We start from the raw sequence: 27,281 nt of genomic DNA, 5'->3' as shown, positions 1-27,281 counted from the left end.
AAAAGCACTGCCAATAGCACTCACATACATGAATGAGAATGAGATATAGAGGGAGAGTTAATCTCTCCCCATTTGAAATCCTTTTTGGGAGACCACCACATATGGGCTGGGAGTCACATGATCAAAGAACATTGCCTGATACTGCTCTGTGTGAAAAAGGGATGCTGAACTATTGTGTTGAACTGGACAAGGTTTTTCTCTGATATATCTTGACAGGTAAAAGCAGCTGTAACGGAGGTGGCAGACGGACCCCTGCATTCCATTCGGCCTGGTGATTTCGTGGTCAAGGACTTTCGAAGGAAGCACTGGAAACAGAAGAGGTGGAAAGGGCCATACCAGGTGCTACTGGTCACTCACACTGCCGTGGAGGTCGCAGAGAAGGTGCCATGGATCAATGGGACGCACTGTCGAAAAGTGCCGGAGCCATTAACGGGAGAGCCATCCCACACACAGCCAGAGAGTTCGCGTACTCAAAGCAATTAGCTTGGGGCTGTTCAGTTGCTAACTTTTCAATCCAGCACTACAGCCATTGGTCAAAAGACGCAGAACTGTGTTCAAACGATTCAAGCATATTAGGAGTGGTGACGCACGCAAAATAACTTTATTCATTTGACGGTGAAGGACAAGCGGTAACGTTTTTTTAAGCATAACGACCCGACCAGGACTCAGACCTTTGATCTATAGAAGAACTGGGACATTTGATTTTGAACAAAGAACATTTCTTGGCCTGGCATGGTAATACTAGGTTGCAATGTGTTATTAAAAGTTATTCTTTTAATTAGTAGGTGCCTCCAGGTATTTGGAGCGTCTTTCTCCTTTATCTCTGTACAGATATAACGTTGTCAAAAAAGTTCCGGTTCACATTGCTACTTGGAAGCGATAAATAATTCTGTGAATAAACGAAATATAATTTTAAATTGTCAACTGTAGATGCTTGGGTGTCGACTGGAGACGCACCAGGCAGGCACAGATTAATGCACGGGCCTATTGAGCACTATTGGGCCCTGTCAAATTTATATTTTTTTCAGTAAAATTGTGTTGAATATTGTGTTTTTTCAGTTGCAAAATATGAACTGAAAAATAAATCATTTTAATTTTGTGCTGCATTGTTAAGAGGAACATCTAAAGAGGCCAGTGAAAATCATTGCGTGGGCTAATGTGGCTAATATAAAGGGTGGTACCCACCATTGAAGGTTCTGAGGGACAGGCCTCTGTAATTTTTCTGTGTAGGCTATATAATGAAGGTCGTGAAATAATTGGCATGATTCACACATCACGTTCGCGAGTCGCGACGAGAACTGACATTCTCATCTGAGCAGCTTCAGAACTCAAACACTGAGTGACCAGATGACCAATCACATCACCGTTGGTAGGCTTTATGTTCACAGGAGCGATAGACGAGCGCGAATCGCACTGGAATTAACTTAACGGGCATAACGTTACAGTGCGAGATAAGAGGCTAAACAGCTGTTTTAAGATTACCGACCGACAGAAATAATGAGTTTGCAGACTATAACAATCAAAGCTCCGTTTTGGGAAGGGAAGATATGTAAGAGAAATGGACTAAGAGAAGAGAGATAGAAGGAGAGGGAGATGAGAGGAAGAGCAGGTAGGCAACTGTGCCCAGAATGAATTCATAAGAATTAGGCAAAAAATAACTAAATATATTGTCGCAAAATGTGGTGAAGGGAGGACATCCGTGCCCAGGGCCACATCATGGCCATAATCCGTCCCTGAAACTTAAGTCAGGTGGGTAGGGCAAAAATCTACCACAATCCCCACAGACCTTATTTCAAGCATTCAAACAAAACCCATTAAAAACACTTTGGCTGTGTCCGAAATCACCCCTTATTACCTATATATCCTTGAACAGGGCATTTTGAGGGGACAACCTATTGTAAACATACTGTAAATGAAGCGGTTACACTTTATTTTAAGGTTTTATTGTTACTGTGTAATTATATATTTAAGTATATAATTAAGTAATATTAAGTAACTACATGTACTTACTATGAGTAATATTAAGTAACTACATGTACTTACTATGAATAAATGAATGAGGCATTTATATAGCGCTTTTCATATGTACTACTGTACACCCAGAGCGCTTTACAATTATATCAGGGAATCTCTCCTCAACCACCACCAGTGTGTAGCATCCACTTGGATGATGCGATGGGTGCCACAGTACAACAGTGCCAGTGCGCTCACAGCACACCAGCTATAGGTGGAGAGAGGAGAGAGGGTACTATAGGGTTAGGGTAGGATTAGGATTTGGCTGAGGGTTAATTGCATGTAATTTACTGTTATTACTATGGCAAGTACATATTACATATGTAACAAGGACACTGTAAAATAAAGTGTTACCGATAAAGCAATAAATGTACATATCACTTCTCTGCTGTTTTTTTTTTTTTACTTTCTTGTATGCAGAAAGTTATATTTTATTATTTGCATTATTATCATAACATTATCAAAAGTTTAACTTTATCGTCCAGCCCTAGAGGTCCTTTAGCTAAAATCACACATATTAATAGGAGCTCACCTGATGATGATATCGAACTGATTGAGAAGAGGTCCAAGTCCTAATCCTTTCAGTATCCCTCCATTTCCAATCACTACACATCGATGACAATCTTGCACTCCATGACTCGATTCAGAAGAGGCTGGTAGGAGGTTCAAGATTTCTTGAAGCTTATTCTTCATGTTCATGAAACCAAACGGTGGGGGATACTGGAATATTTGTTCATTCAAATGAGTGTTCTTGTCCAAAAAGGGCTGTACCACCGGTGTGGAGCTGTAATGTTCAGCTTTCATTCTCTGTCGGGCAAAAGAAGGTCTGCATTCTTTGGCCAGTATCTCTCTGACATAGGAATGGATGCGCTGAAAAGTGAAAAAGAAATACCTTAAAGCAGTGTTTCCCAAACTTTTTTTCTGGCGACCCACATTTTAAAGTCGATAAATCCTTGTGACCCAAAAAACATTAGGCCCATATAGTTCATATATCACGAAGAGAATTTATGCATTAACAAAATATGTATGACCATTTTTTAAGGTCATTTTTTAAGCTTCCAGTTAACTATTTAAAAGAGATACAGATATTTGACAAAGCACTTTTTTTTGTTTAACCTGTTGTTGACAATATGCAGAGGTGAAATGAGAAAGGAAAAGTTGACAGGGCATCTCATTGTTTTCATATTCTCATAGTTACAGTGTACATAATTTACTATAATAATTATTATAGGCTTAAATTAAAATATTCTGACACTGAGACTTTGTAACCATGCATGGCTCACTACCACTGCATAAAAATGCCTAAACAGGCACAAAAAAAAAAAACTACACACACGATTAAATACATATTCCTCTACCCCTCTAATAAATCTAAGGCAATATAAATGACTATAACATAGCATTCAATATAAATATTCCACATTTATGCCCAAACCATGGTAAATTATTACATTCAGGCTATTACATGGTAAATGTTTGTAAGGGGGGTGATTAGGGCATTTAGTCTTCTAACTTTATTCATGTTTCTTCTATTTTTCTCATATAGTGTTGGGAATGTTAAGACTGTTTCATCCGATTTAAAACTAGTTAAAATCATTGAGTGATGTGTGGTTTGTAAGAGAGAGGAGTACGTGTCCGACGCTTCTTAAAGGATGTCGCGCAACGTTGTTTAATAATAGTGTCCGGGACCGGGAGTAAACGCATCTCCTTTAAGCTTTGCGTTCCGTTATCCACTGGACTGTGCTGCCTAGTTCAAAGTAAACTAGTGAAACGACTGAAACCAGCGCTATTTTGTTCTCTATTTGTTGTTACTTACCGAGAAACCGCCTCAGGTGAACAAATCCGAATCGTTTCAGACCGTTATGCACGCGCGTTTGGCCAATAGCCAATTCATGGAAAGGAAATAATCAAACCAACGAATGATTATTATCGCTGGTTCAGTCGACAGAAATACGGGACACACATAAAAACTGCTGAAATATTCGGACTGTAAACTTTTCTCTCAGGTCAGTCGGAGTGCTCATGGTACACACACAGTGCGTGCGTATAGTCATCCAGCTGCACGCGCCACTGCGTCCACGCGCATATCTAACCAAATTTAGCCGCGCGGCACCACCAGAAAATAGGAGGAGAGGGAGGTTGGGATGCCCTCGGCCGTATGGAGATGATTGGCGGGCCGCACTTGGCCCGCGGGCCGCCAATTGAATAGCCCATATCTAGAGAGTAGCCTACAACACACTGAAAAATAGTGCTCGACTTGGCGACCCAGACAAAATCTCCCGCGACCCACGTGTGGGACCCCGACTTTGGGAATGACTGCCTTAAAGGAATAGTTCACTTACAAAATGAAAATTCTGTCATCATTTACCAACCACCACTCAAGTTGTTTCTAACATGAATGTCTTTCCTCTGCTGAACACAAAAGAAGATATTTTGATGAATGTCACCTGTTATGTTCTGTTGTTTGTCTCGGCAAAAGAGAGACGTCTTGTGGCTACTTCTAGATGATTTACAGCAACATAGCATGCCGTTTACATTTATTAGTAGTCTCGCGTCAGTTCATGTTTGTCGGTGAATTAAGCGATCTCATATTTTTCCTCTCTGGATTTAACATGGCCAGAAAACACGTTTGCCTTTTTACAGTGCTTCCTGAGTAAAGTTTGGAAAGGTTAAACAATTTTCATTTTTCGTCTTGGGGAAACTGTTAGCTATCTGCCGAGCTGTTGTAACAGGCTATGCCACACACAAAGAAGTGGGGGCAGAGCATCACCAACCTTTTTACGCATCTTCACGTCCCGCAGATTACGCAATTTTACAGAGAATAAATTATTTGGGGGTTCAAGCACGAAGTGCTGAAACCCTATTGTTATTGTTAATTTTCCCATGATGCAACATTCACCAAATAAAACTGATTGGGCAGAACAAACCAGTCGTAGAGACTTGAAACTTTGGGGGCTGGTAGTACTCACACCGCCTACGATATCACCAAGGCCCGCCCGATCGGCCTGACGGGTACGAACGGCTCATAACTCCTCAACCATTAGGTGTAGGCTCAAGTGTCTTACATCGTTGGAATTCTTGGCTCAAGCCGGAAAATATGCAATTGAATTGGCTCGCCCTTCAGGCGCCAATTTTGAGTAAATTGCATTTTTTTGAAAAACCTACTTTTGCGAACTACTCCTAGGTTTTTGGTCCGATCTGAACCAAATCACTGCAGAAATATTTTCTAAAGTCTGACAGTTCAGACAGTTAAAAAACTCAAAATTTCAATTGTCGGTTGCTAAGGGCAACCAAAATGTTTTTTGATTCACAAACTTTGATCAACTCACAAACTTTGAACAAAATTTGAGTCGTTTTATTCATGATATTCTTGATAGCCAGCCGGCAGACCGGTGTGGTTTGAGGACCCCGTCATTCTCACTACTCCACTTCGGGTACGTCTGCGGTCTTCTGGGCCTGGTTCGTAGATGCATAAAAAGCTTCCCAACCGGTCCAGACCAGACAGTACCATCAGACTCTGCTATGCAATTCATTATCACCCAGCGCCTGCTCGAGTGTAGTGATATTCATCACATCTAGTGTTGAGCAGTGCTCCTGTCTTGTGCGCACGCCACTGTACTGGCAAAGGATGCGATAAAGCCGCTCCTTTCAGCCGATATGAAGACTAATTTCTATAAACTCGTACCTAGTATGTGGTGGGTCGTGACCATCTTGGACCTGTGTCACAACTGAACACCCCAGCCTGCCGCAAGACCCTCAGCCTGTGATCAGATCTTTCGTTTCTCCAAGCCAACTGCTCCTAGAACTAAGTCCACAAATACTGCCTGAGGTGCCATGTACAAAGGGCATGCTTTAACGCTGGCCGGGGCAACCCCCAACTGCATTGGCATTCATTGCCTCAAGTTGTTGCAGTTCACCTCATTTAGACCCACGGCTGCTCAGCAAGCTGGTACTGGTCTGAAAAGACAGCATCGCGATGTAGCGCTAAGCTTCCCTCGCAACGAAAGCAACGACATGTACAGTTTCTTCAGCCCAGCTCATTAACTCTAATATGACCACGCCCACACGCGCAAGAGCTGTTCAAATTCAAATGATCCACGTGAAGGAACGCAGAACTTTTACCGCCCTCATCACCTCTAAACAAATCACCTTGGATTTACCTCAGAAGAATTCGAAGAACACGATTTTATTATGAGAATGATTTTTAAGGTAAGACTAGACATGTGCCGGTATTCGGTAATTCGATAAATCGCGGTAATGAATATGCACGATATTGTTATCGTGGGCTCTTCAAAATACCGTGAAAAATAATAGATTCGAATTTAGACTTTTAGAGCACGCATTAGCTTATTTTTCATCAACCGCTCAAACACTGCGTATATGCTGCGCAAAACACGCGCGCACTCTGATGTAAACCCACATGTATAAGCACTGTGTGCATGAGGCAGTGCGCACTAGTCTAATGTAAACAATCCTCACATGGAGTAGAAGCATGGCTGAACGCTCCCGACGATTTATCCCCGCAGGGCTGCCAACTCACACATTCAGCTTGAGACTCAAGCTTGAGACTTTCAGACTTTCAGACAGAATACGCGCGCGAAACGCAGGGATGTTTTGTTGCTGCGTCGACCTGCATCGATCAACACACGCCGGGGTTAAAGTTCAAAATAGTTCAACTTTTTATTTGTAAAATGGCAAATCACGTTGTATTTGAAGGGCAATGTTGAACCAAGAGGCCAGCGTCGCGCATTCCGAGTCCTGTCTGAAAGGCGCTTAAAACATTTGACACTTTTCACACAGAAAAATCACAGAGCAAAGAGGACACTGACACCGACAGACTAGAGAGAGCAGGTTACTTTTGATATGAAAGTTGTTATTGATAAATCAGCTCTTAGGTTCTGATCACAGATCGTTGCTCCTCAGTTCAAGTAAACTGATCATATTACTTTAGTTTTATTTAAAGACACAGTACAACTTACCGAAAGGTATATTTACTTAATAACGATCAATCAGTGTTTTCAAACACGGAAAGAGGTCAGTAACACTGCAGGAGAACAGTTGTGTCACAAAACGTTACATTTTACCCCAGGAAAGCCATTTAATGACCAGCACATTAGTTGACTAGAAAAAATAGCAAGGAGCATTTTGCTAAATATTATATTTAATTTCTCTCTGTATGTTTACAGCATTATGTGAGAGATTTTTTTCTTGAATACATTAACAGACTGGGGCCTACCTAATATTTATCCAAATGAGTCAATATTGAATTAAGACTGAAATCAAATCCAAGAATTTAATTGAATAATACAAACAGTAACCTACCAGTCATTGTACCATGTAAACATTGTAACATGTTGTCACTCAACTTTAAACAATTCGTTTTAGTTACCATATGTTTTGAAAAATCACAATTAACCATTGTGATTTTTTTACAACACAAAATTTGTGAAATTTCCTCACAAATAGGCATAGCTTACCTCTCAGCAAACTAACAAATAAAATAATAATAAAAAACACAAGGGCACATATTTTGATAGATAACAGTTAGGTCTTTAATCTAGTTATTAATTTAGTTGCTTAAATGCTGCCTAACAAGAGATACTTTATTTATTGTTGTTTATTTAAATTTATTTGAACATCTTTTATTGTGCACGCATTAAATATTTGACTCATTTCAATCGGCTCCGCTGTGGTGATATTTAACTTCCTCTTTAGTTGGGGTTTAGCGCTGTCAGCGATGTTTTCTGTTGCAGCAAGAATGTCACTCCAGTGCTTTCTTTGTTTTAAGTTTGGCCTCCAGTAGCTCTTTACTTTTACACTTATGTGCACTCACAGACAAAATTTAAAAAGGCTAAAATGTTTCAAGTAAATTTCGATTTATACTAGGTGGCATGACGATGGATAAGTGGTTTGAGGAACAATTTGGAGAGACTTCTACAAATACGAACTGTCATGCTGAAGTGCTGAAATTTAATACATTCGAGAAGACTCGTAATAAAAAAAATACCGTGCAGCAAACCTAATGGGCAGTGAAATGCTTCGGTGACTGGTATAGTGACAGGTGTGTTGGGATTAAGCGCATCGGACAGTTTTATGGTGCTGAAATCTTTAGTAGAAATCGGTGTGTTTCATCACGACCCTCTCTTCTTATTGTCTTTACGACTCCAACGAAAACATTATTGGATGAGGTGAATTCGCTGTGTCTCTTCAGACACCAGGACAAACTCAAAGGTGGATCATTCAGGAATCTGTTCAGCCCCGCGCGTAACGCTACTGATCCCATATTTTTCTCCTGTGGAGCTTCTGACGCCGGTTTCACACCGCAAGCGTTAGCAGAGCGTCAGCAGCGCGTATTTTTTTCGGCGCCCATGTTAACAGATTAGAGCATTCACACCGCACGCAGAGGCGGCGCGGCATCGCGTAGCAGGAGCAGCAGTGCCGCGATCGTTTCGGCGTTCTTTCTATTTTTGCCGCGCGGCTTACACTGAATTAAAGCAACATTGCATTGATCATGGCCAAATTAACGCTCTGCTAACGCGTGCGGTGTGAAACCGGCGTGACAGTTCCGTAGAAGTCACGGATAAGTGCGTTGAGTTCCGTCTTGGTGATTTGTTTAAAATATGCTGCAACCGTTTTCACTACACCAGTCACCGAAGCATTTCACTGCCCATTGGGTTGATGTGTGTGGTTGCTAAGGGCGCAGTGATAACTAGAACCGTTGGGTGAAGCGGTCATTGCCGTGTTTTATCGTGAATAAAGCACAGCTCTTGACCAATCAGAATCAAGGATTGGAACTAACCGTTTTATAAATAGGCTATAACAATGCACAACAAACTTGGTGTTCATAAATATTTATTAATAATTTTAACCAGAAAAATCTAAAATGTATTCCCAAAATAGTGCAGCCATATAGTTTCTCTTGATATCAGTATGTTCAAGTGTTTATTTTATTTTTTATTTTTTTTTTACAGGGACCAGATGCCACTGATGAGTCCTGACTTCAACATTCACAGGAGACTCTGTAAATGAATATAACTAAGTGAAAAATCAAACAAATTTGAAAAGACTTTTATATTTTTTCACAAACCATTCATAAACGTCATTACCTCAAAACTACAAATACATGTATTTTTACATACATGCTGCTGACATATTATTGTAGCAGAGTTTGTGCTGAATTTAGTGTAATCAAACTTTAGTGCAGCCATGTAACACAAGTAACAGAAAAAAGCACAAATGTCAGAGCATGTCAGAACACCTCCAGAACCCAGAAAACACCTCAGAACCCAGAGGGTTAAGGCACGAAAAGGGAAACAGGAAGTGTGTTATAACTTAAGCTGTATGTTCATTGAAGGAGACTGATCACATGGATGTGGCTATGGTGTGTAAAAATCATAGTACCACCGACTGCAAGCAGAAAGTGAGTTACTAATTTTTACCCAATTTGTTTCTAACTTTGTAAGACTAATGTCAATACATGGCAGATATACACCAACACAAGGATTCTTAATATCTTAAATACTGTTGACATGGCAGCGGCATCAAAGTTCAATAATCTTTTTGGATACTTTTGAGACTCTTAGGATGCTAAGAATTTAATTTAATTGCATGAAACTCAACACATGAGAACATAAAACATCAGAGTTGTCCACCAATAGACATGGGAAAAGCATTAGAAATGGGCATGTAGAAGGGCACCACCTTTAGACTAAAGTGGGGAGATTAGTTTTACCTACAGTAACCAAACTCGCTATATATTGTTCTCATCGAGCCGGGCAACATTATGATTTACAGTCAATAGCTCCGACCAACAGGAAATCAGATATTTTAGTTTGAATGTGGATTTTTTTTAAATAAACAGGCTCTGTATTTTTAACTCCTCCTCCTCCCTTTCTGAAAATGATGAAAAGACATTGAAGATGCAAAATTGTAAATGGATATTGGATATCTCGAACAGTGTTGCCATGGCGTGGGATTAAAAGTGTCAAAAAAGGGAAACAGGAGGTGTCTCATATCTTCTAAACAATAAATTATTCACCATTTATTTTTATATAAAAAACAAATATCAGAAACAAACTAATTCTATTCTTTTTTAAAAGCAGTATGTGCAAATTAAAATAGGCAGATTAGTGCCTGTTGAAAGAAAATGTAATACATACTGTAAGAACAGATTAAATTTAGTCTTTTATTCACATATAAACATTAATCAGTGAAGACCAGCCGAACCTGCTTGATCCGAAAATGAACCTAATTTATCACATGTCAAACGAACATGCTGGAGCTTCTGTTTAACACAACTGGCATGTGAGTTGATGAATGTTTATATGTGAATAAAAGACTAAATTCAATATCTTCATCATATAAAGCTATTCTGAAAATTTGGACTAAACCGCTCAATTCATATGGATTATTTTTAGAATCTCTTTATGAACTTTTTGAATACATCAAAGTAGTAGTTGTGTAGCGGTCAATGAAGGGACAGAAAACTTTAAGATTTCATCAAAAACATTTTCATTTGTGCTCCGAAGATGAACAAAAGTCTTATGGGTATGGAATGACATGAGGGTAAGAAATCAATTCATTGGGTGAACTAACCCTGTTAAGAGCTTTTCTGATACAGACAGGCCTTAATCAACTTTTCTGCAGCAGCAGCCAAATCTGGCACCACAAATGCAATTCAGACTACTCCATTTATATTTGTGACTCAATATCACAAAATTCTCCAGAAAAATACCAAAAAAAATACAAATTTATGCATTTAGATTTGTCATTTTGAATTGAAAAGTTTTTGATTTGATTAAGCCCATCAAATCTAAACTAATTTGGATGGACCACAGAAATGGTGTAGATACTTCTTGAATCTGATGTAAAATGAAAAAGATATACCTCTTGGTAGATGGGGTCTACTGGCACTTCAACAGGCTTTGGGTCCGTGTGAAAGAGAGGCAGTTTTAAAATTCCCAGCGAAATCATTGCCAAGCTCAGAAGAAGAATAACCAGCCTTTTGCTAAGGTAAAAAGGGTCAGATGCATAAAATTAGTAAAATTATTTTTTTAGGTGAATGTTAAACATGTTTTAATTGTTTACAGGTAAGGAAGACATTTTAATATGTTTAATATTTTCATGTCTACTGTTTACCTGGGTTGAAAAAGCCACAGTTTGACAGCTCTCATGGTGGCATCTGACCACCAAGTCCTCTTCTTACTTTTACTGCCTAAAACAAGAACCCCTTGCTTCCACATGTAACGATGACGCCTAAAAGCAGAACAAAAAAACAAACTGATGACTTTAAATAGCACAAATAATAAATTGCTGACGCAGTTCATTCAATACTGCATTTGAAGGTGTGTTCACACTTTTGGCAGATTTGGTTGAAATGCAAACTCATCAGGGGTGAAAAAGGTGTCAGACGCAATCTGCTCTACTCATTGCACTTCAGGAATGCTAGCTCAAATAATATATAGGAAATCATGTGAGAAAGTAATGTAATGGGAAATCAGTTCAGGTGTGCTGCCTGCACTTGTAAAGTCTCAAGCTTCAGATTCACTTGCATCTCACAGTCACACCTGATTCAATCTGCTTTACCAGTAGTCCTTCACTTTCACATAATTCTCTCATTCTGAATGGAAACAATGCACATTCAATTGACATGCCAGTGTTTCACGACTTACGATTTACACGACGTATTCATAACACGCCCGCTCTGCAACTTTGAGATTTTAAATAACTAGAGATGGAACTTTTTTTTACCCCACGTAGGCTACAAACCACTGAAATCAGTTGAAAAATGTCATTTTTGTTGCATGCCCCCGGGTTGCGCGGCCTGGTAACACCTTACGCACAGCACTGCTCCTGGAAAAATATTTTATTAACAAGTACTTTAAGTATGAGTTTTAAAGTTTTTGTACTTTAAGCACGACTAACAAGTAATTATAAAGACAATATAAATGTAACTATAACTGTTCCTATAATGCAGTAATTAAAAGTCTTAATGAGTATTCATAATTTATATTTGGTAGTACTTACTTATAAATCAATATGGCGCTATAATTCATTTTAAGCATGATCATATTAGAAAGTGTTACTGAAAATATCACAAATTATTGTTTTATGTTGGCACAATAGAGAGATTTGAATTGTTTGAAAGATTCTTTTTATACTTTCACAGGCTAGAGTTGGCAATACTGACTGTTCAAGAAAGAGCCAAAGGTGTCTGTTGTATATGATCTTCTACATCTGATATGGAAGACTTGTCACTTCAGCGGAAAATCCATAGACAGTAAAAGAAATGGACAGAGCGATCTCATTGGAACTCCATTGAGACGACTGAAGCCTATTTTTGGCGATTTTTTAGCATTTCCGTCCCTGACGGCGCGCAGACTCAAACAGAGCTTGACTACGTAATGGGACGTGAGCGACCCGTCTGTCTTCTAGCGCTATGGCTTGAGAAATTTGAATCATTCCCTTCTGAAACATGCAGAGGTGGAGAGTGTGAATAGGAGCTGTCCATGAGCGAGGAGCAGGAGACACTTTTGCTAGGTATTCTGATTAATTATTTTGTCATTTTGCCTCCACGTTTCGCAGATTGCGCGCAAGCTTCTTCTCATGTCCATATGGTAATCTCTCTACTGTGCGACAGAGAGTCGCGTGGGTATGACGCAATCGTTAGCCTACTTTCACAAAAACTGCTTCTATGGGGCCATAACATAAGCTACTGTAATGGAGCTATTTATACATTGTCGTGTTTCTTTAGAAATAAATAAAGGACAAATGGGGTCTTCAAACGCCTCAGATGTAAAGTTATTCGCTGTCAAAGTGACGCCAAAATGAATGGGAGTCAATGGGAATGCTAACGCAAGTGAAGTTCTGCTACAAGATGTCAGCTCCCGCGAGGCTTCCACTTCCGGTCGATGGATTACCCCCCTGGGAAAATCCAAACGAGAGCTCTATGTTCTCGGACAAGAGCTTGGTGTGGATATTTGTACACCAGCTAGCATCAAGGAAACTCGATGGATCCTCCATGTCCACAGAGCCCTCAAAGTGTTCTTGCGGCATGGACAAGAGGACCGTGCCAATGACCAAGGCCAGTACTCAGTTGCTCTGCAGCATATGGACCACCTGGCAAGTAGCATCATCAACAGCAGAAGTTCAAGGGAAATTCTAAGTAAATTCAATACCACTAATTTACAAACATAGTTTCAAAAGTCAAATTAACTTTTAGAATCAAGTAATAGACAGATTACTTCTCAGAATAAAAAATCAACTTAAAATAACTAACATGTTTACTCACTACTTAACAGATAAAGCGGAAAATGGAGAATGCACTCTTTTGTGTACTCTGCCATTTTCTCTCTGACATGTTTGAGGAGTTATACTCACTTAGCCTCACCTTGCAAAAAAAAAAAAAAAAATTACCTAATCCTTCCCCAACCCACATCAGAGTTGAGGAAGACAGTGACCAGACTGGAAGCACTAAAGTTTAGGACAAAGGCAGGAGGCATGCTGGAGAGGATCCAGACAGTGCTCGCTCATCAGCAGGGTGATGAGAGGAAATTCCAGTTGGAACTATAAAGGTTAAGACTATAAATGTTATATCATGTTTTCGTTGCACAATACAATACAAACAATTAGAGGATAAGGAGGGAAATGCAGTGAAGATTGGAGAAAATAGAGTGACAAATGGCCAGACATTTCATAGTGTGTTGGTGTGTGTCTGTCTGTCTGCCTCTGTATGTGTTATTTATGTTTTAGGGAATAATACTGAAGGGGAATCTGAAAGGCTTCACAGACCTCACTAATCCCCAGCTGAGGGAGCACATGGAGGCGAGCCAGGTTTGGTGGTTTGCTGAAGGATGAGAAAACTGGACCCCAGTGGGGTCTTTCAGAGTGCTAAACCCTGACATATGCCAGAAGACCAGGCAAACCTTCTCACCTTTGGTGAAGATGATGGGGCAGACCTGGTGAGGCATTTCAAGGAGCCTCTAGAGAGGTAAGAATTTATTTGACACTGCATTGCCATTGAGCCAATATTATGTTTGCATACTTGAACTCACTTGCTCTGTTCAAACTTAAACTTAGCTGCAATCCAGGATGAGTGGTAGGGCCTGAAAACCCTAATCAGCACAATTTCAAAGACAAGTCCTACAGTGGCCTGTGGGAGACCATGTTGACAAAGCACCCCTACAGGCTTGATTACAAGGTAGGCCAACAGTACTGAGTGGTTGTGTATGGTATCCTTCTTAGGTTGGTTTTGATAAGTTAATAGTAATTGTTTAAATGAAATGAAAAAGTATCATCTTTTCTCTAGAATATACTGGAGTACAGATTATGCTGGTGCTGCCCATTTCAGCCTCCCAGTGTGAGCGAGGCTTCTCTGCGCAGAATCGCATTAAGACTTCGGCAAGAAGCTGCCTTGGGGTCTCCACCACCAAAGACCTGATGAGGATCAGTGCGGGGGTGGCCTCTTGTTTCTAACCATGTCCATCCCTTTAGGCCACCCTCTGATGGCTACTTCCAGCAGGGTAATGCACCATGTCGCAAAGCTCGAATCATTTCAAATTGGTTTCTTGAACATGACAATGAATGGCCCCCACAGTCACCAGGGGCCGGTTGCACCAGCTGTGCGCAAGTTAAAACTTAGACTAATTTTGACGTAAATGGGCACTAAGTTACAACTTACCCACTACTAAATATTTTTACGTTGCACCATTAAACTAAACGTTCCAACTAAATATTTATGGCAGCATCCGATCAGGAGTAACGGTTGGAATAAACCAAGATAGTTCATCAGGTAGATGAATTGCATCCATAAGCTCTTCTTTTACGTGACAGACTTCAATTCTTTAGACATATATGATAATGCTGACATTTACACTCGCTTACATTTTAAGTTTTAATTAGGCTACTTAGAGGATCTTTAACACAAACCCGTCCTAAACAGTGCCTCTGTGTGCATCAGTCCATGTTGTGCATGTCAAATATCAGTCATTATCAATAAACAAAATATACGTTTTTTGTATCAATATTTATTTATTGATCCTTATTAATTTCATTTCATATGGTTTATGAATGTTATTTATATATAAAAACACTTATGTTATTCATGATCAAGTATCGTATTATTTGGAAACTTTTTTTTACCGTTAGTAACTTGAGGCAAAAGAAGTTAGAATGAAGGATAAACTGATATTCAGGGCATTTCAACACAACTTCTACTCATGTATTTGAAGGCTGCTATTGTTTCATCCAGGTTAAACGTCATATTATGCGACTACGCATTACTTTATGGAGAGTTTGACCTACTAGCTACGTTCTACCTTACGAACAAATGGAGCAACGGAATAAAGTACAGAGTTAGTTACAAACTAGCTAGTAGTTACTAAGCCTCTAGTGTGGACTTTACAATTGAAGAAAGAACTTGTGAACGGCTGGTGTACCCTACCCTGATCTCAACCCAATATAGCATCTTTGGGATGTGATGGAACGGGAGCTTCGTGCCCTGGATGTGCATCCCACAAATCTCCAATCGCAAGATGCTATCCTGTCAATATGTGCCAACATTTCTAAAGAATGCTTTCAACACCTTGTTGAATCAATGCCACGTAGAATTAAGGCAGTTCTGAAGGCGAAAGGGGGTCAAACACAGTATTAGTATGGTGTTCCTAATAATCCTTTAGGTGAGTGTATATAGACCATTTGTATATATATTGATACATATAGAAAAATAACATTGCAATCAAGACCAAAAAGACCATATAATAGTTTGTCTTTATATGATTTAATATCCTGCATTATATGCATGTGCTATATATATATATATATATATATAAACACACACACACACACACACACACACATATATATATATACAGTATATATATGTGTGTGTGTGTGTGTGTGTGTGTGTGTGTATGATTTTACATTTTATACTTTCCAAATAAACAACCATAGCTTAAGCATTTTGTGATGTTTAACTGTGAAAAGTGCTATATAAAAATATATAATATATAAATAAATTTTACTTACTATGCACGGACATGCATGGCATAGCTTTATATAGCACTCAGCGCCGAGCCACTGACTGCTTCAAACAGAATGCTTTATTAGTGCGACAGAGCACGGAGCTTGCGCATGCTCAGTGCTTGTGTGATTCAGCCGCGAGGAGAGGACTGTTAACCAGGGAAAGAGACACCAGCAACAAGGAGGCAGTAAAACATTACATTTAAGTCATTTTCTTTAGCAAAAATATCTAAATAGTATACACTGGCAATACACACACAGCATTGGCTCCCTATTAAACATTGTATACATTTCAAATTGTTATTGGTTAATTTTTTTTTTTTACCTGAAAGCTGAATACATAATCTGTCAATTGATGTGAATTGGGTTTTTTTTTTTTTTTTTTACAATGGGACAATATTTGGCCAAGGTACAACTATCTGAAAATCTGGAATCTGAGGGTGCAAAAAAATAAAAACATTGAGAAAATCACCTTTAAAGTTATCCATTTCTGTTCACGATTGTGCTGCATTCACAAATACAAGTTCATTTTAACGGCCTCGCGTCACCAAGGTCAGATAAATCCCATCACATAGAGCCTCTTTCACCAAGATATTATATTTGGACATCCAAAAAAACGTCAGATTAACAATCGAATTGATGTTTAACAAATAAAAAAAAAACAGATAGAGGAGCAAGTGATAAAGCTTGGGTTGCTGAATATTCGATCCCTTTCTTCAAAATCGCTCATAGTCATATGATCTCAGATTATAATCAATATGTGCTGTGTTAGGCAGAAACCTGGCTAAAACCAAATGAATACATTCCTTTAAATGAGTCCACCCCACAAGATTGGATTGTTATAAACATGAATCTCATATTGAAAGGCAAAGGAGGAGGTGTTGCTGTAATTTATAGTAATTTTTCAAAACCACTAAGAAATCTATTTTTAAATATACTTCTTTTGAAGTGTTGGTGCTTAATGTAAAAATACATACACTGTAAAAAAAAAAAAAAAAAAAAGACCACAAATGTGCCGTATTTGTTGTCCTTTGTCATACTTTTACAGCGGATTGCAAAGGAAAAAATAAAAATCATCATGAGGAAAAAAAAAGCAGTGACTGAAAGAGCTCTTGCCATAGTTATAACATGTCACATTAAAATACCAAGTATAACGTTATTCTCAGGAAAATTGACAGCTCATCCAGTCAAACTGACGGTAAACGAAATTTATATTACATGTGTGTTATTTGACAGTTTCCAAGCTAACGGTAGCATTCATAAATGTTCAGTCATAACGGTCATCGAGAGCTGGAGGGCAAAACACTGCAGCATGCCTTTCAATTTTCCATCTGTTTTAAGAAAGATCAGTTGAACATCTCTAAAGACCTAAAACAAGCTTTAGTAGACTTGTTATGCATATCAAAGTCCGTCCAATTGCGTATACAATCTTCTTCGTTATGATAGTCATTCAATCAATCTCTTAAACGGCAGGAACACTGTCATTTTGAAACACTGTCTGGAAGCTGAAAACTCTAATATCCTTGATTTTATTATACTAAAATGATAGTAACCACGTTTTTGGCAGATTTATTGCCATTTTAATAACCACAGTTTTACTAAAAATGGGCCTACCTTTTTAGTTTGTTTTCTTTGTAGTTAAACCATGACCGATTTTCATAAGTTAACTTTATCAAGACTGTTAAGAAATCAAATTCAGTTCTGTAACGTTACTTGTTGATGATAATAATACAGCGAATACTAGAGTATGAATATAACATAATGAACCCCTATGTGTAATATTCATTTTTACTTTATATGTAGCTAAAATCACATGACAGCTCAAAACATAATGATAACCTTTCCTGCTCAGCCTTCAGATCATGGTCAGTTGAGGTTTTGCACTGTCCCAATGGAACACATTTTGACATGTGTAAATATAATACTGAGTTTTAAAATAACTTATTTTTTTGTGATTTCAGGTCCTGTGGAAAGCAGATGTTCATGGCAAACAAGGTATGGGAAGAATTGACTTTAAAAAACAGTAATGAGGAGTCTTCTGATTTCATGTGATTGCACTAAAAGTGTGCACAAGGTTTGATTTTGCTACAGTAAGACCACGATTGTGTTAGATTCCACCCATGTATTGTTTTTTTTATTTATTTATTTTTTTGTTTGTTTAGTTTTTTTTGTAACTAGGCTCTGTCGTTTAGATTTGGAAACATGGCTTTTCCTATCACTGCTATCTTAAAGGATAATTCCGGTATTTAACACCTTGAGTCTATTTTGTAGTTCGTTTTGAATGAAATAGAGTGGTGGACTTAGAAATTTTGACAATGGGTCCTGTCTCGACTTTTTGACTTTTATTTAGTACAGGGACAGTGCATATTCATAAACATTTCTGTCAATACGCCAGAATTAGCCTAAAGGCTATTTTTCATCTGCAGTCCCTAGACAGTTAGTAAGAGTCACCCTAAAAAAAAGATTACATAGTACATAGCACTAAAAAAATGTAAATAAATTTAGTAAAATATCTATTATTTTAGAATATATAATCTAAACACATCAAAACAACAATCGGACAAACATCACGTAAAAACATGACAAACACATAAGGTAAAAAGTCAACAGTGTGCATCAAGAGCATGTGTAGAAATAGGTTAATGTTGTTCTGATGATCAATAAGCCATTTCCTTAACTGAATTTTAAATGAACTATAGTATACGTGTTTATATTTCTGATAGTTATGGGGGTGAGGTTCCACTCAGCAGCAGCTTGAACAGAAAAAGCAGTATGACCAAATACACTTTTTCTAAAGGGAATGATACAATCTCCCCTAGCTGCACATCTGGGGCCTCATTTATAAAACTTTGCGTAGTATTTGCGTCAGAAGTGGCGTATGGATGAAACATAGGACGTGCGTACGCACAGAAATATTCGGATTTATAAAACCGTGCGCACGCACATCCTATGCATTTTTCCCTTAAAGGTGCCATCTGTAAAAATTGAGGTTAAAATATCCCAAAAATGAGCTACACGCATCAAAAGATTGAGAAGAAATAAGGTTGATGATGTCATTAAAAAACTGACACGTTATAGTGCTGCCGAGATATTAATCTGAATTAGCATGCTAAATTACTAGCCCCGGCCCGGCAGGTGTCGTAATACCAGTTTCGACCATGGGAGGCGGTATGCGGGCGGGCAACGTTAGCACCAGCCAAACTGCAGTACACGAGTGAGTCGCGCTCGCGCCAGCTTGTGTTTACTTGAACCTGACGTCAGTCGTGTGGAAAATACAGCCCACTACTACATTTCAGTTCAGGGAAGAGTTAAAAAACAATAATTGGTCGATATTATGCATGAGGAATACATTTTGGTAAGTTGTAGCATACTTTATCTTTTAACAGTGTTCGTGTTCTTTTACCATTAGCTAGTAGAGATGATCGGTTCACGTGTGCTAGGGATCTGTCGTGTAAAGCGCCAATACTGTATTTATTGTTTGAATTGCATAATAAAATGAACAGAATCTGAGAGTTGACATCGGTCTCCGTGTCCTTTTCTGTGCATGACAAAATTGATGTGTGGCGTGAGTGTGTGAAAAGTGTTGTGAGAGTTGGCAGCTCTGAAAGACGCTAGCGTGGTCCACATCAGGGAATGCTGTCGGTCAAATTAATTCAAACTAATGATAAAAAATGTAATATGAACAAATCGAATATCATAAAACTAGAAATAATAGCCTGGGCTTTAATTTTCCCATATCGTCGAAATGCACCGACTTGTCTATGAGACGGACCTTATAATTTAGTATTGAGATGTTGTTCATTTAGTCTCTAATCTCTGAAAATCTCCAAATGCTCCACGTGAAACTGCGGTCTTCCAACCTTTTACTATCGTGTCAATTGATTTGATTAATATGCACGAGGGAGACAGAGCAACACAGCACTCGCCCATATTGTTTGAAGACATGAGAGAGCGCGTGGCCGTGGAGGTATTTCTGGAGGTATACTGCCCCCATCTGGTATGGAACATGTTGTATGATTTGATTTTAAATCCCAGAGGGCACCTTTAATAAATCACAATCAGTTCTAAATGTAGCGCAGCTTTTGCGGCTTCATGCCACGCCCATAGTTGCCCATAAATAGTCCGTGAAACGCCCAAAAGTTAATATTCATGAATTGCGAAATCATGTTAAACACAGAGAGGAAATAAAAAAAAGTAACTTCACTCAATGTGAAGTAGAACTTATCGTTGGCGAGGTGGAAAAGAGGAGAAAAATGTTGTTTGGAGGGCACAGTGTGTGCATTACTAATGCCAAAAAGGCACTTGAGTGGCAAAAGGTTGCAGACGCCGTAAATGCTCAGACTGTGGCCAAAATAAAAAAGAAATGGTCGGATATCAAAGTTGAGGCAAAAAAAGCGTCTAGTCATTAATTCAAGAGGTGGCCAAGGAGTTGGGCGAAATCAAGACTGTCCTAACTGAAATAAACTGCATAAGAAACTGCATAATTCTTGAATAAATAATATATTTTTCCACACCTTTTGTTGTGAAGATGATGCGTTCACTCCGAATCCTTCCATTTAATCGCCACATCTTCTAAGAGCTCAAGATCAGCCATTGTGCGTCATTATACGCATTGTGATGGGGCATTTTATTTACATCCATTTAATTCTGCATCTGACAAGCTACGGATATCGGGTTTAATCTACTTGGAAATGGGAAATAGAATTATCTATCTATCTGACTGACTGACTATCTAATTGCTAAATCTGCTCCGTTAGATGGACATATTGGCGAGAATATTAGTTTTGTACATTATTTCGTTCTGTTTACCATCTTATTTATGAGGATGAATTGCATACCAATATTATAGCAGAAAATATTTCACTTTCTTTTTGGAAATATGTGTTAATTTGCATTTCTGTTACAGATCGATCAAACGGGTGTTCGTGTGACTGTTAATTGTAAGCTGTTAAGACTTGCTTTGTGAAGTATTCGTTGCAGTATTGCAATTTATTTTACACAACCGTCTACAGTTTCACACACTTTCACATGTTTTTTCCAACTGCCGACGGTGTCGCCATTTCTCATTTCACCCGTTTTTGTGCGTACGCCTGGGTCAGAGCTTGCCTGAAGGACCGCACATTTTACCGTCAAGTTTGTTTTTTATAAATACCAACTATTGCGTAGAGAGCGGCGTACGCCTTCTTTTGTGCGTACGCAACGTTTATAAATGAGGCCCCTGGTCCTGCAGTAATCAGCTGTTCGGGTATTGACAAACTGTTGGAGGGGAGGGGAAGATAAACCATGAATAATTTTATAAATAAGACATAGATTTGAGTATTTAGCCATGTTATCCCAACTGAGCAATCTATATTTTTGTAATATTGGACAGTGATGAGAAATACATGGTTTCTTATCCAGAGTTTTAACAGTTCGTTTGTAGAGTGATTCCAGAGGTTTCAAAGATGTACTACTAGCTTGTGCCCAAACGGGTAGACGGTAAGTGATGTGTGAGAAAATCATAGAATGCATGTACATTTTTGCTCCCTGTGTGGACATTTGATGGCGAATGTTACGTACTCGTACGTATTTAAGTGTTGCAATATGGATGTGGGTGTGGTGTTGTTGTAGTGTGTGTTTCAGGTGTCCGTTGGATCAATCTGCTGTCAATCTCCATTCTGACGGTGACGTTTTGGTCCGCCTCCTCCAATCACATCTCACCACGGCAGTTAAAGACCGCGCTCACTCAAATGTTGACCAGCTGTTTGCTCACTTTTGTTTGTTCGCTTGTTTGATTTACTTTCAATGAGTTTTTTGTGTGTGTCTAACATTTCAGTTGCTGTTTATTGTTGCCTGGTGTTTTTTTTTAGATTATAATGTCAACCTGATAGCTTTACACGGAGTGTGTAAAGCTGGGAAGAGAGCAGGTTAGTAGGTCGCGCGACATACACTTTGCACTTAGGATTGTTGATTGTGTTAGACACACTAGTTCAGGAGAATGCCCACTTTGTAAGTTTTGTTATGTAGTTAGTATAGTTTAGTTAGAGCGTCTTGACGCCGAAGATTATTACTTTCTACATTTTGTGTTTGGTAGTTAGTTTAGTTAGTTTAGTTAAATTTAACCTTTAGATAATTCGTTTTGTTTTATTGATTTCTTTGATTTGGGTATCTCTCGTGCTCCCTTTTCCCACTTTAAGTATTTGTTAAATGTTATGTTTGTTATTGTTCTTATATTGTTTGTACCTGTGGCAAACACACTTTCTTAAAAATGGCAATGAGGATTAATAAATCCTTTTTGAGCTGAGTTCTGGCGAGTACGTTTTATTTTTCTTGTTCTGTCCGGCACTTTGAAGATGCACACACTATTATTGTTATTATTATAAATGTTGCTAAAGTGTCTAAAGCTAAATGTGTCTAAAGTTACTGAGACTATATTTAATTCGATTACAGACCATTTTTACATGTGATGAGAATGATAACTTTGAATCAATTAAAACTCCCAGATATTTGTATTCTGACACGATCAGCAATTTTTCCCCAGAAACAAAAATATCTGGCTCAACACTGAAGATTTTGTGGGACTTAGTAAAACACATCTCTACTGTTTTTGATGTATTCAGCTGCAGGCAGGAGTGTTTCAACCAAGCTGTGATGCTATCCATGGAGTTATTGAGCTTCTCAACCACCTGAGCGATATTCCTACCGTGTGCATAGACTACGGTGTCATCAGCATACATCTGCACAAAAACATCAGGGCAAGCGAGTGGGAGGTCATTTATATAAATGGAGAATAACAGAGGCCCTAAATTAGATCCCTGAGGAAGACCGGTGGACAGACTCAAGGCCGCCGATTTAGATGATTGAACTCTGACATGTGGGAACGGTCAGTGAGATAAGACTCAACCCATTTGAGTGCATCTGAGGAAAAATTAAAATTACATAATTTTGTCAGTAATATTTTATAGTTAACGGTGTCAAAAGCCTTCCTGAGATCCAGAAATACTGCTCCAGCAACCCCACCTTGATCTAACAGAGCTCTTATATTTTCAGTAAAGAAACAAGTCGCAGTCTCGGTGGAGTATTTTACTCTAAAGCCAAACTGCATAGGGTGGAGAGTATAGGTAGTGGTGTTTAGATGGTTAATAATTTGTTTTGCAATCAGTTTCACAGCAATCTTAGACACGGTGGGCAATATACTTATGGGCCTGTAGTTTGACATGGGATGAGGATCTCCACTTTTAAAAACTGGAATAACAACAGCTGTTTTCCACATGCTTGGGAACAAATTTTGAGAAATGGACAGATTAATAACTTTGGTGATGGGGGGGTGTAACTGATGTACTGAAAGCCTTGATCATCACTGTCTCCATATCAAAAATATCTTTGCATCTCGATGGTCTGAGTGATTTAATGGTCTGTGATTCTAGTTCTGTGATATTAAATATGTTGAAAACTGATTGACTTGTGTCTACTGGCGGAGTTAATACATTCTCAGGTGTAAAACAGCTTGCTATGTTAGCCACAGAATCAATAAAATGGTGATTAAAAGCCTCTGCTACCTCTAGAGTATTGTTTGTCAGCTGGTCATTTACTTTAATTTCTACAGTTTTTTGTTCATTGGGTTGATTTTTTAGGATTTTAGGATTCTTTAGGATTTCCATTAGACTTTTCAATTATAGTAATAAAAGCAGATAAGGAACTCCCGCACACTATCATTACTTGCACTTTTCAATCAGGCCTAGCTGATGGAACATTCTTTCTGGATGAATAGACCTTCTTCAGAGCAGCGCCATGCAAGTCTATCCCTCACAGCCTCGCTTTCATTCTCATTAAAAATCAAAGATGGCGCTGTCGTAAATAAGGCGTATGACCTTCACCTTCAACTCAACCTTGCCAGGACAGAACTGCTTATGGTTTCAGCCAAACCATACTTGCTGTGATCCTGCTGATTTTCCTTACACCATGGAGGATCAGGCCCTTCCTATTGGAGCTACACAACTCCTGGTCTAAGCTTTTGTTCTATCCAGACTGGACTATTGTAATGCAGGCATTCCAGCATCAGTCAAACCACAGCAACTGATCCAGATGCTGCAGCCAGAGTGGTCTTTAAAGGTAGCCCTATACATAAACTCACTACTTTATATATTTGTGTCCTCCAGAAGCTTGTTTTCTGCAAATTAACAGCACCTTGTGGTGCCATCATCCCAAAGAGACAAAAAACACTTTCACTTTCACAAATTGATCAATTCAGGTGTGCCTGATTTCAGTAGTCACGGCAACAATAATCAGACACACCTGAATTAATCAAGTTTGTCCAATAATGGCAGACAGGAAACAAGGAGCTGGCTGAAGTTCAGGAAGTAGTGCAGCTGTGCATAAAGCCTGGGCTGCGTTCCAATCCACTTTTAGACACGCCCTTGCGAACTTCCCTAAGCACTTCCCCTCGGGGGAATCCCTGATGCCATTTTGAAGTGCGTTCCACTTCATGAATTGGACGAGGGAAGTTTATATGGACAGACCCTCATTCACTCAATTTAGACCGAGGGAGCGAGTCTACTTCATATGTACACTTCAGGCAGTTCCATATATCACAACGCAACACGATTGTGATGTCATCGCATCTCGTTTAATCATCATCACCAAAAACAATTATGATATATGAATTAGAATTTTTTTATATAAAACAACCCAAACACACATATATTCTTCTGGATGCTGCATTAAAAAATTCTTAAAGGAAAAAAAAAATCTAAATAATAAATCAACTCCATAGCTGATTCCAAGTGATCAAGGGCTTTGGACGTTCCACTTCAGCCCAATGCAGTTTCCGCCAGCGGTGGGCACTCGTGCAGCATGACGCACATCCGAGTGAATGAGATGGAGGGAAGCAAGTGAAGGGCATGACAATTTTGGACTGGAACCGGCCCAATTCACGCTGTTTTTTCCTTTTACCGCAATAGCATTTGTAAAGGGCTGCATTACACTCTAGCGCCACAGCACCATAGTGGTCAAATCATGGTATTGAACGCCCTTACATTAGGTCAAGTCACAGCCATATATTAAAGTCCCCGTGAACCGGAAGTTGCAAACGATTTTTCTCCAGTGCTGTGACGTATTTCCAAGTGAAACGGAATATTGAACAGAGGGCAGGGTTTTACTCTAGCGCTCCTCCTCTCCATCTCTCGCTCATAGTAAACTAACGGTTTGAGGGGAGTGGTTAAGCGTTTCCCCACCCAAGCTGTGAAACCTACGTCATCAGAAAAAGAAACCATTCCAGACCAGAAGTAACTTTTCAGATTTTGATTAAAGATTACCAAGGTAAAACATTTTTTTTAAATATATATTTACTTGCACGGATTAATTGTTCACCACAAGACTAGTAATATGCGCAAACAAAGAAACAAAAAATAGGTTCAATTTTGATTTCACGGGGACACGCTTAAGAGAGTTGCGACACGCTTTGATGTCGCCGCAAGGCTATCACATGGTTCATGGAAGCCCCAATAGTTCCAAAACATGGAAATGAAAAAATAATATATCCAATATTGCATCATCATAATAATTTAGAAAAAGTCGTGCAACACAAAACATAGATATATGTGGTATTTTTTGAAAGGTTAGAAGAACCCCAGCTTTCATGACAACCCCATCACTTTTGTATTTAAATTATATAGAATAAGAAAAGGACCCACCCCCTCGAGAAAATCATATTAATAATATTAAATTTCATTTTTATATCACATGAACTCACCAAAAATAGACAAACATACAACAAATTTGATTGTCCTTAGTAGCCACAATTTTGATGACGTCATCAAATCTTCCGCCATACGTCAGAAAAGCTGAGATTCTCAGCTATCCACAGACCTGGTGCAAGCGATCATCGCAGAGAGTAGGAGAACAGTTTGGAATGATTTGGTTAGTGTTTTTTTGAGTTATTGCATGCGTTTTACAACTGTTTGGAGTGTTTTGTCTTTAGACAATGGCTTCAAGAAAGGTTTTTGTCAGTGTGGATCCTGTTTTGGCGGAGCTCGATGGAGAGAGCGTTAGACAGGCTGCGTACAATCTAGGAAAGGATCCAGACTTTGCTTAAGTACACATTTCGAACTTATAGGGTTCTATCTTGCACCCGGCGCAAATGACTTTATACACTGACGCATTTATCATTCCTATTTTGCACGCGCGCAAAGCGGGTTTTTTTCCTCCACAGACGCACGTCGGTAAACTAGGAAATGAACTTGCGCTCCCTGGGCGGGTTGACGCAAAAAGGAGGCGTGTGTCGGTGCAAACAATCCCTAGTGCTATTTTGAAGTTCCAGAAAACAATTGCGCCAATGACCAGAAAAAACCTGGTCTAAAGTCAGTGGCGCGTTGCGCGTACATTCAGATGCTATTTTAAGCGCGCCTGCTTGGCCATAATACAGAGTGTGAACAACGCGCATACACTGTAGATGATTCTCTCATCTACACAGATGCATTTTACTTTTTGCAAATGATACATTATTATAAGAAAAAATATATAAACATGAGGGAAATCATTGTTGTGTCCATGATGATGGGAAAAATAGGCATAAAACTTACACGTTTACCCAAGTTATTATATGCATGTTTAACCGAAGCTAATTTGGGTGGGTTTGTCCCATCCCCAATGTCCCTTCTCTTTCTTTTACGGCCCTGACGAGAATATCGATCTATTCGGCTGTGAACCGATTGTGAAGTGCGTCTGGTAAATGCGCCATTAAAATAGCATTGCGCCATGGAACAAGCGCACCTCGTTCTTCACGCTCTTAAAGGGAATGTGATATGACGCTCTTATTGGTTTATTTCCGTTACGCCCAAACCACACCTATGGATAATGAAGCTACTCCAGACCAACCCCTTTTAGATTTGCGCCAGGCGCAAGAGGCATTTATCCCGCCGAAAAATAGCAACAGCGCCGCGATCCACCCACAAAGTTACTTGCGCTTTGCGCTTTGGCACTTGCGTTTCAGATCGTTAAAATAGGGCCCATAAACGTTATATTTGTTTATTCCATGAACGAATGCATGCAACAATTGTAAAAAAATTTCATGCAATAGACATAGAGAAATATCGCAAACCATGTATGCTCTAATTCAAAAAATGCGCATGGGTGGTTTTGCTAAAGCATGCCTTTTTTTTTCTTTGTTTTGTTTTTGGAGCGTAAATGTTTGTGCATGTATATCTGAGATTTATTTTGCACCCAAAAACATAGAAATGCAATAATAAATGAGCATAACCAAGGATTTTTTA

General features: G+C 39.0%; 1 protein-coding gene across 3 annotated transcripts in view; it reads right to left on the bottom strand.

The window, feature by feature from the left end:
* Positions 1 to 27,281, bottom strand: part of st3gal5 (ST3 beta-galactoside alpha-2,3-sialyltransferase 5) — a 67,176-nt gene that overhangs the window by 19,009 nt on the left and 20,886 nt on the right. For all 3 annotated transcript variants that reach the window (XR_016169635.1, XM_089134718.1, XM_039694190.2), the window contains exons 2-4: positions 11,152 to 11,268; positions 10,900 to 11,020; positions 2,546 to 2,883 (exon numbers count right to left, since the gene is read on the bottom strand). Coding sequence is in view for 2 of the 3 variants with exons in the window: in XM_089134718.1 (XP_088990844.1) it covers positions 2,546 to 2,883; positions 10,900 to 11,020; positions 11,152 to 11,255 (563 nt within the window). In the remaining variant the exon portion in view is untranslated. The remainder of the gene's footprint in view (positions 1 to 2,545; positions 2,884 to 10,899; positions 11,021 to 11,151; positions 11,269 to 27,281) is intronic.

This window comes from Pimephales promelas, chromosome 9 (genome assembly GCF_988280905.1).
Source record: "Pimephales promelas chromosome 9, fPimPro1.hap1.1, whole genome shotgun sequence".
NCBI lineage: Eukaryota > Metazoa > Chordata > Actinopteri > Cypriniformes > Leuciscidae > Pimephales > Pimephales promelas.
The sequence above is the reverse complement of the archived record's forward strand: the minus strand, read 5'-3'. Positions and strand labels throughout refer to the sequence as shown.